At 69.9% G+C, this 8643-nt stretch overlaps 4 protein-coding genes across 4 annotated transcripts in view; 1 reads left to right on the forward strand and 3 right to left on the reverse strand.

Moving 5' to 3' along the window:
• CHLNCDRAFT_140424 (hypothetical protein) overlaps window positions 1-88 on the reverse strand; it is a gene marked incomplete at both ends in the record, with an annotated part of 1571 nt that extends 1483 nt beyond the window's left edge. Inside the window, one exon of the mRNA XM_005850774.1 lies at window positions 58-88. Coding sequence (XP_005850836.1) covers window positions 58-88 — 31 coding nt within the window. The remainder of the gene's footprint in view (window positions 1-57) is intronic.
• A 942-nt stretch (window positions 89-1030) lies between these two features.
• CHLNCDRAFT_48112 (hypothetical protein) lies at window positions 1031-2160 on the forward strand. The gene is made up of 4 exons (XM_005850487.1): window positions 1031-1057; window positions 1170-1333; window positions 1533-1619; window positions 1767-2160. Exons 2-4 carry the CDS (start codon window positions 1193-1195, stop codon window positions 1968-1970), a joined length of 432 nt encoding a protein of 143 aa, XP_005850549.1. The 5' UTR covers window positions 1031-1057; window positions 1170-1192; the 3' UTR covers window positions 1971-2160.
• Window positions 2161-2213: 53 nt separating this feature from the next.
• On the reverse strand, window positions 2214-4775 carry CHLNCDRAFT_140427 (hypothetical protein; the record flags this gene model as incomplete). The annotated part of the gene is made up of 6 exons (XM_005850775.1): window positions 2214-2725; window positions 2861-3091; window positions 3193-3371; window positions 3510-4365; window positions 4453-4579; window positions 4719-4775. 6 exons carry the CDS (start codon window positions 4773-4775, stop codon window positions 2214-2216), a joined length of 1962 nt encoding a protein of 653 aa, XP_005850837.1.
• A 245-nt stretch (window positions 4776-5020) lies between these two features.
• On the reverse strand, window positions 5021-6040 carry CHLNCDRAFT_140428 (hypothetical protein; the record flags this gene model as incomplete). Its single annotated transcript, XM_005850776.1, has 5 exons — window positions 5021-5191; window positions 5294-5373; window positions 5483-5637; window positions 5725-5846; window positions 5936-6040. The coding sequence occupies 5 exons, from the start codon at window positions 6038-6040 to the stop codon at window positions 5021-5023; spliced, it is 633 nt and encodes a 210-aa protein (XP_005850838.1).
• Between the last annotated feature and the right edge of the window lie 2603 nt (window positions 6041-8643).

Consider the following 8643-nt stretch of genomic DNA (forward strand, 5'->3'; position numbering starts at 1 on the left):
ATCCCGCCCCCGGCACCCGGGGCCAGGGGGGTCAGGGAGGGCGGCAGGGCAGGTCACCCAGCCAAGCGGCGGGGAGGTGGCAAGGCATGGTGCAGGGCAGCCCCTGGACCAGGCGCCGCGCCACAGCACGCTGCTCGCGCGGCAGGCTAGCGAAGCACCTGCGCGCAGCGCGCGGCATCCAGCGTGCCGATGGCAAACCTCTGGCCGTCCTTCTCCACAAAGATGGTGTGGGGGCCGGGCTTGGGGCTGGTGCCCAGCGCCGCCTGCGGGGGCGCGGCAGCGTGGCAAGGTGCAGGGGTCGGGCTGCATGGCTGGCCTCCAGCAGCTGCAGCCGGGGTCCTTTAACCCGGCTGCCCCAGGGCATGCGTGTGCTGCCAGCGACCTCCACCTCCAGCCACCGCACACCTGCGTGAAGTGCATCGTCTCGTACAAATCCTCATCAAATGCCGCCTTCACTGCCACGCTCTCGCCTGTGTGGCAGGTTGCAAGACAGAGGGAGTGTCGGGAGCCTGGTCAGGCCTTGGGTTGCGTCGCCAGAGCCCAGTCGATGCGTGTTGCGCCGCAAGCCGCCACCGCTGCGCCGGTTGCCGTTGGCGGCGGCCTGTGGCCGGCCCCTGGTGCAGCCCCCAGGTGCAGCCGCCCCCGCTACCCTACACCAAACTCGTGGCAGCCAGGGGAGGGGTTGCACGCGGCAGGGAGCCCACGACAAGCATGCATGGCGGGCGATTACCTGGTGGCACGATGAGGCCTTGGAAGTGACAGTCCATACTTGCAAGCTGCGCCAGGCGTGCTGCAGACGGTCGATGTGCCCCCACAGGGAATCCAGGAGGCGCAAATGGGCCCAGCAGTGAAGCCATGAGGGAGGACGCGCAGCACGCAGCATAAAACGATCGTGTGCCTTTCACGGTCCTCCACTGTTCGCGCCTTGTTGAACCCAGCAGCCAACACACCCAGCTACAGCGCAGCTAGCTCAAGCAAGGCAGCTGCTGGTGCCGGTGATCGAGGTCCTGCAGGCGGCCAGCGTGAGCGGGAGTCCACAGGGGCAGCAGGCACGCAGGTGAATCCTCCGCCCAGCCGCCGCCCAGCCGCGGGGCCTCACCGCCGCAGTCAACGCCGTGGCCCGCCTCCCGCCCGGCCACCGCCCTTCTTCGCCCTCCCCCATCGTGCAGGCTGGGCCAGCTGCCGGGGCGCAATGATCAAGTTTGTGCTGCTGGTCAACAAGCAGGGCCAGACACGGCTGGCAAAGTACACCGACAGCAGCCTGACCACCGACGAGCGGCGAGCGCTGGAGGCGGAGATTGTGCGCAAGTGCCTCACGCGCGTGGACAAGCAGGCACGCCGCAGGCTCGCGCAGATTTGCGGCCGACAGTGGCATGCATGGGGGCAGGGAGTGCACCTGTGCCCTGGACTGTACCTGCCAGTGGCGCCGTGCGATGGCCCCGCCGCCCACACGCTGCTGCCGCGTGTTGGCTCCGCGCGCAGCCTGCTGCTCACATGCCTGCCGCGCGTGTTGTTGGCTGCCACGCTTGCAGTGCAACATTGTGGAGCACAGGAACTTCAAGGTGGTGTACCGCAGATACGCCTCCCTGTTCTTCCTCATGGGCATCGACGCAGAGGAGGTGGGGGCCTGGCCGCCCGCCGCGCCGGCGGTCTGTGCCGCCACTGCATCCAATCCGGCAGCGCAGCCTGCTTGCTGCTGCTGCTCGCCTGGACCACCCACCCCTGCCCCTCGCCCACCCGCCTGCCCGCCCCCGCCCTCCCTGCAGAACGAGCTGGGCACTCTGGAGATGATCCACTGCATGGTGGAGACGCTGGACAAGTGGTTCAGCAACGTGTGCGAGCTGGACATCATGTTCTCGCTGGACACCACGCACCACATCATCGACGAGATGGTGGCCAACGGGTGCGTGGTGGAGACAAACAAGGCAAACGCGCTGATGCCCGTGCAGCTGCTGGAGCGGCTGGCGTAGCGCGGCGCCCCACCCCGTAACCTTTGTCCTTCCGGGTTGCTCTGCTTTGCTCCCCTTGCTCTGCCCTGTTCGTGTATTCACCCCCGCTTCAGCACTGCCCATTCTTCCTGCTACCGCTTGCCATGCCGTTCAACCACTGCCCAGTCCCTGAAGGCAGCGACCTGTGCCATATGCCCGCTGGACGCCCATGTAACACCACCTCAGCAATTTACATGCCACGGCAGACCAACCACGCGCATCTCTTCATGCGGGCACCGCCGCCGGCTGCCCCGCCTTGGCGGCCTTCAGGAAGTTCTGCAGGCTCTGCAGCCGGCTGTCTATGTCGGCAATCTCGGCGCTGGCGTCTGCATAGTGGTCCCCAGTGGGCGGCACCCGTGGCCGCTGCGCCGCCTGCTGCACCTCTTGAATCTGCTGCTGCTGGGCTGCATCCTGACCTGCTGCCGCGCTCTGGCCTGCGCTGCCGCCCCTGGCCGGCAGCCTGCTGCTGGCATACTGCTGCAGCCGCTGCTGCACCTCCATCAGCGCCCTGCCAGGAGACGCGGACCGCTGCTCCCGGGGCGGGAAGCTGCTGCGCCCCGCCGTGGTCTGCACCGCCGCCCGCAGCAGCTCGGTGCTGCGCACGGCGGCGTCCCGCTGGCGGGGGTTCCCCTGCCGCAGGCCGCCTCGCTCCGCGCTGTGATCGCGAGCGGCCTGCCGCGCCCTGTCGGCGCTGGGGTCGCGGCTGGGGACTCGGCTGCGCTGTGGTGTGGAGTGCCCTGCAGCCAAGGAGCCAGGCACAGGTGGGCACCACATGCCCTCATGCCGGCAGGGGCTGCTAGGAACTCGCCAACGGGCCACGCACGCTTGCGGCACCGCCCCAGGCCAGTGCCAAGCCATGCAGCCAGCCTCACGTGAGGTGGGCATGGAGGGCGGGCGGGAGCCGTGCAGGCTGCCGGCGCGGGAGCCCGGCGACTGCATGCGTGCCGCACGCCGCATGTCGTCCATCCTCCTCGACGCCTCCCGCTCCCGCTCCCGCCGCTGCTTGACGTACTCTGTGGGGTCGAAGCGGCCTGCTGAGCCGGGGCGAGACGAGGGCTGGGAGGTGGGGCGGGACACGTCGGCCGACCGCGAGCGGGGCGGGCCTGCAGCAGGAAGGGGCGCAGGACTGAGTGGCAGCAGGCGCCACCAGGCGGCGCTGCGCACGCCCGGCTGCCAAGCAGGCGCAGCAGCAGCCGCGGGTCACCTGGTAGCGGCACCCTGCGGATGGGCGCTGGCGAGGCGTCCCTGCTGTGGTACCGGCTGCCCGCTGGCGAGGTGCCCCGCGAGTAGCTGGGCAGGGAGCCCCGGCTGCTGCTGGCACCACCACCGCCGCCGCTGCTGCCAGGAGGCCGCCCAGCGGATGGCTGGCGGGCCAGGCTAGCACTGCACACAGGGGCAACAGCAGGCTGCTGCACAGCTGGGCACGCCACCAGCATGCCAGGGAGCGGCGAGGGAGCACGCAGGCGCTGTATGCAGCCGTACGACAGCCGCGCCCCGGCTCCCCCTTGCTCCGCCACCCACCTCATGCTGGCCACCTTGGCGCGCCGCTGCGCCAGGTCCAGCTCCTGCGTCAGCTCCCGGCACTTGAGCCGCAGCTCCCGGATCTGGTCCTTGGCCGCCGCCAGCTCGCCGCCCAGGTCCGCCACGTCCTTGCCCCGCCGCCGCAGCTCACGCCGGTGCAGGTTGCGCTCGCCCTCCAGCGCCGCCTCGGCCTGCTGCAGCCTGGCCACCAGGCCATCCCGCTCCCGCCGCATCGCCCGCAGGTCACGCACCGTCTCCTGGGCATCCGCAGCCAGCTGCTGCACGTCGGCGGCCAGGCTGGAGCCGCCGCCCAGCCCCTGCGCCGCCTCCAGCTCCTGCACCTGCGCCCGCAGCGCCGCATTCTCCTCACTCAGCTGCTTCACGTCGGCGGGGGCGGCGGCGGCGCTGCCGCCGCGGCGGCCCAGCCCGCCCGCAGCGCGTGCCGTGGCCGCTGCCAGCTGGGCGCGCAGCTGGCGGATGGTGGCTTTGAGGCGCTGCGGGTCGGGGTGCTCCTCGTACTGCAGCGGCAGCGGGTAGTGCACCCGGTCAAACTCTGCGGCATAGGTGAGGATGAGGTAGCGCTTGCTGCCAGCCGCGGAGGGAGCGGCTCCGGTGGGTGCTGCCTGCCCTGGCTGCGCCTGCGCCTCCCGCTGTGGCTGCGGCTGGCAGGGCGCGGGTGCTGCAGCCGTCGCGCCACCGCTGCTGGCACGCTTGCTGCGCAGCAGCTCCAGGTCTGCGGGGGTGAGCAAGTCCACAAACACGCTGTCCGACTCCTGCCGCAGCGCGCTGAGCAGCATCTTGACAAACACGGGGAAGCGCTTGAAGCTGCCAGTCTTGGCGCTGATCTCCTCCACATCTGCAGCAAGCCAGGCTTGATGGTCAGCACTCTGCTGGCACTGCTGCCGCTCAGGAACCAGGCGCCAGGCACCCGCGGCACCCGCACATTTGGCGGCAAAGACGGCGCTCCAGGTCGATGCATCCTCCTTCTGCTCCACCGACACCTCCAGGCAGTCTCCCCCAACGCAGCGCACAATCAGCAGGTAGGACACGCCGTCAAAGGTCAGCTCAGCCTGCAAGGAAGAGCAGCCACATCCACGAGCACTGGTTGGTTGGTGGCCCAACGGGCAGCGCCGCCGCCAGCGGCCACCAAAGAGCGACGGCGGCGGGGACTTGTTGGGGCCTTGTTTGGCTGGCGCTTAAGCGTCCCACCGTCTGCGCATCTGCTGGGGCAGGACAGCCGGCCGCGGGTGCGTCTCGGAGCGCCATTGCTGGTCAACAAGTGACTGGCGGCAACCGAACGCCCACAGCCGGCGGTGTGTTGACGTCGATTCAAGTCGAATGGGGATTGCCGGAACCTTACGGTGGCTGGAATTGCCGGCCGGTCGCGGTACAGAAGGAAGTACGGTCGGCGGTGACGGGAGTTATGCGCCCCTTTTCCTCTTGTCTTGTCACACTTCACGGTTTCTGTCAAATGCGAAGGGATACAGTTCAAAGCTACTGCCTTGTGCTGCCTATCCCTCCTTGCCTTGTGCTGCCGCAGTCGCTTTCCGCCGCTTGTAGATCTCTTCGGCCCACGACTGCCCTAGCTCTGTGCGCCACTTGCCCGCGGTGGAGTCAAAAAACTCCTGCAGCTGCATCCCCTGCCCACACTCGTACTCGTGCGCCTGGAGTATCATCTCCAGCTGTAGGGCATGGATCGCGGGGCGGCGGCAAGCGTCAGCAGGCAGCGCAACCATGGAAGGCCAGGGCACGCAGCCTGCCCCTCTCCTGTGTGACTGCCCCACCTTGTCAAAGTCCTTGACCAGCCGCGCCTCGGGCGTCTGTGCCTGCTCATACTCTTGCCACAGCAGCTCAATCTCCTTGCCTGCGCGGCACGGCATGGAGCACACGGGTGCATCAGCAGAGAGCAGGCAGCACCTGTCAGGTGCGTCGACTCGCTTCTGTATGCGTCTCCTCTAACACATCCCACCCACCTGCCAGGCTGCTGCTGCCTCCCAGCATGCCCCGCATCCTCTGCACCGCCCCCGCCTCCAGCCTGAACTTGTCCTCGTCGCTGACGCCGCAGGTGGGGGTGATGTCGCCCACGATCGCCTCCGCCACATCGTGCACCAGCGCCAGCTTGATGCACCTGCGGCACTGGCGGGAGGGTGGCGTGGGTGTGGTGTGCATCCAAATGCAACTTGTGCCTTGCTCCACAATCCGCCCTGCGCTTCACCTGTGGTAGTCGTACTCTGTGCCCTGCACCAGCATGGCCATCAGGCCCATGCGGTACATGTGGTCCGCGATGCTCTCGGGGCCCCGAACCCCGCGCTTCACCCACCCCGTCCGCTTTTGCGCCTGCAGGCGGACAAGGATTGCTGTGCAGGGAATTGAGGAACTGTCCTGGCGGCAGCAGCAGAGCTGCACCAGTCCACAGTCTCAATCACCTTGAGCTGCTGCAGCAGGGTCAGGAACTCGACCGCCTGGGCCGGCGACGGAAGTGCGGTGGCGGCGGCGTCTCCTGGGCTGACACCCGCCCCTGAGCTGCTCATTCTGATTGGTGCCGTCCGTCTAGCTGGTGCACACGACGCAAGGCAGTGCAAGGGGCGGGAGCAGGCACAGGTGCAGAGGCAGATCATGCAGCGGGGTGGGAGGAGACCTCGCAATTGCACGCAGAGCCGGGATAGTATCCAATTGTCCAACCCTGCCCGGTGAATTCACGTGAAGTGATCCAGCGTGGCGGTGGACAATACAAAACCAAACTTGGCAGAGTTCGATGCTGCTAGCTTGCAGGGCGACCGTCTGTGAGCCATTGGCCAATAAGAAGGAGCTTCTGAGCCACCGTGCTTCAAATGACTGAAACTGAGACGCTGGAGCAGCCAGCGGGAGGCGCACTGGAGGAGGCGCTGAAGGAGGCGCTCGACATCCTCGATAGCCCGGCGATCGAGGATGAGGAGCAGCTGGCCGCCCGGCTCGACGCCATCCAGGAGGTGGGCGGGCGGGCGCGGAAGGGCGCCGTGCAAGCGGCGCGGGTCTTTGCCGCGAATTGAGCTCACCCAGCCCACCCACGCCACTATTCACCCCCTCCCTGATGCCGCTACAAAACATGCAGGCCTGCAGCGGTATGGTGCGCCTGGTGGAGCGCGGCAGCCCGCTGCCCACCGGCCTGCTGGAGCGTGCGCTGGGGGCGGTGAGCCATGGGCTGGGCGTGGCGCGGCAGCACCTCGAGCGGGCGCAGGGGCAGCTGCGCGCGGTGCAGCGCTCAGCGTGGACGCAGGCGCTGCTGGCGGCGGCCGACATGTGCCTGCACAGCGAGCGCTGGCACGCGGCGTGGCACGCCGAGGCGGGCGGCGGCGGCAAGGCCGCCTACCTGCGCACCGCGGGCCTGGCCCGGGACGCCCTCAAGGAGGGGCTGCTGCCACTGCTGGTGGGCGCCGCGGAGCAGCAGAGCGCGGCCAGCGGCTTCTGCCTGGCTGCGGAGTACGAAGCGCTGCTGGAGATGGGTGGGTGCTGGGGGGTGGTGGCGACAGCTGGCGCCAGCTGTCGTGCGCACGGTCAGTTGCCCTGTGCCAGGCGCTGGGTGCAGGAGCCCATCATGCCTGCAGCCATGCAGCCGCCTGCCATCTCGCCATCACCACGCCTCTGCCCGCGCTGCTTGCGCTGCCTGGGCGCAGGGCGCACGGCGGGGGAGATTGTGGGAATGCGAGACGGGCGCCACCGCCGCCCCGGCCTGCGCAACTTCTCGGTGCTCAACGTGCTTTGGAACGGCATCCAGCGGCTGTGGGTGGCGGCGCCCAGCGAGGTGCAGGCCGACATGGAGCGCCGGGGTGGGTCGAGTGGGGGAGGCGGGTGGTGCCTGCTGCAGCTGGGGCTCGCCATGCAGAGTATCTGGCATGCAAGGCCATGCCTACTTTTTCTCAGGCAGCTGACGCCCACCCGGACCCCTGCCCCCCGCCTGCCGCTGCCCGCGCAGGCCTGGGCGGCGGGCGGGTGCTGGGCGTGGTGCTGGCGCTGATGGGGCAGGATGTGCGCGCCTGCCACCGCCTGCTAGACCCCGGCATGGGCAAGCTGCTGCTGTACTGGGCGCAGAAGGCGGGGCACGTGCTGGCGGCCTACCCGGCAGCCGGCCCCGCCTGCTGGGGGCCTCTGCTGGAGGTGCCGCTGTGCGCGCAGCGGGAGCTGGCACTGCTGGCAGCGGCGGGCGGCGACAGCGCGGCGGCGCTGGGCGAGGCGCTGCGCGGCAAGGTGGCGCCCGCCGCGCTGCGCCTGCTGGCCGCCGCCCTGAATGCGGCGGCGGCGGCGGCGGCAGAGGACCAGCTGCGGGTGAGGGGCGAGGCTGGGGGGAGGGTGGGAAATTGCTGCTGCTGCGGCGGCCTGTGCTGTGCCGTGGTCCCTCCTGCGGCTGCCGGCCTGGCGCCTACTCTGGCTTATGGGCATATGCCCCTGACCCCCCCTCCTGACTCGCGCCCACACAGGTGATGCTGGATGGGCTGCGCATGCGGCTGTCGGGCGGCGACCAGGCGCTGCCCGCGCTGCACACCACGCTGCACCTGCTGCACGCCGCGCCCAGCCTGCAGCCGCTGGCCCGTCACCACTGCGTGGCGCTGCTGGGCGCTGTGCTGGAGGCCATGCCTGGGCAGGCGCTGGCGGCGGCGGTGCGCTCGGGGGAGCTGCGGGGCCAGGTGGCGGATGCGGCGCTGCTCTTCCTGGCCGCATGCTGCCACGCCGCCGCCGCCGCCGCCGGGTGAGCGATGGGCTGGCGTGGGCTGCGCCGGTTGCGTGTGGAGGCGGCGTGCGCGCGGCAGAGGGCTGACTGCGTGGTGGCAGCGCCGTGCCGCCAGTGCCCGCGCTCCCGCCCGCGCCCTGCCCCCCGCAGGAGCGAGGACGTGGGTGCCTGGGAGCGGCAGCTGGTGGGGCAGACCTGGGAGCGCTGCCAGCAGCAGCTCTTCCTGCACGCCCTGCAGCCCCACCCGCTGACCGCCGCCGTGCTGGGGCGCGTGTGGGGCGACCTGGGGGCAGCTGCCTCCGACCCGCTGCTCAAGGGCCACATCACCGTGCTGCGCGACATGCTGCGCTGCACGGCGGCGGCGGCGGGGGGGCCGGCAGCGCCGCGCGCCCCGCTGTGCGCGCAGCTGGCGGGCTACCTGGCTCCGCA

Source organism: Chlorella variabilis (assembly GCF_000147415.1).
Source record: "Chlorella variabilis unplaced genomic scaffold CHLNCscaffold_3, whole genome shotgun sequence".
Classification (NCBI taxonomy): Eukaryota; Viridiplantae; Chlorophyta; class Trebouxiophyceae; order Chlorellales; family Chlorellaceae; genus Chlorella; species Chlorella variabilis.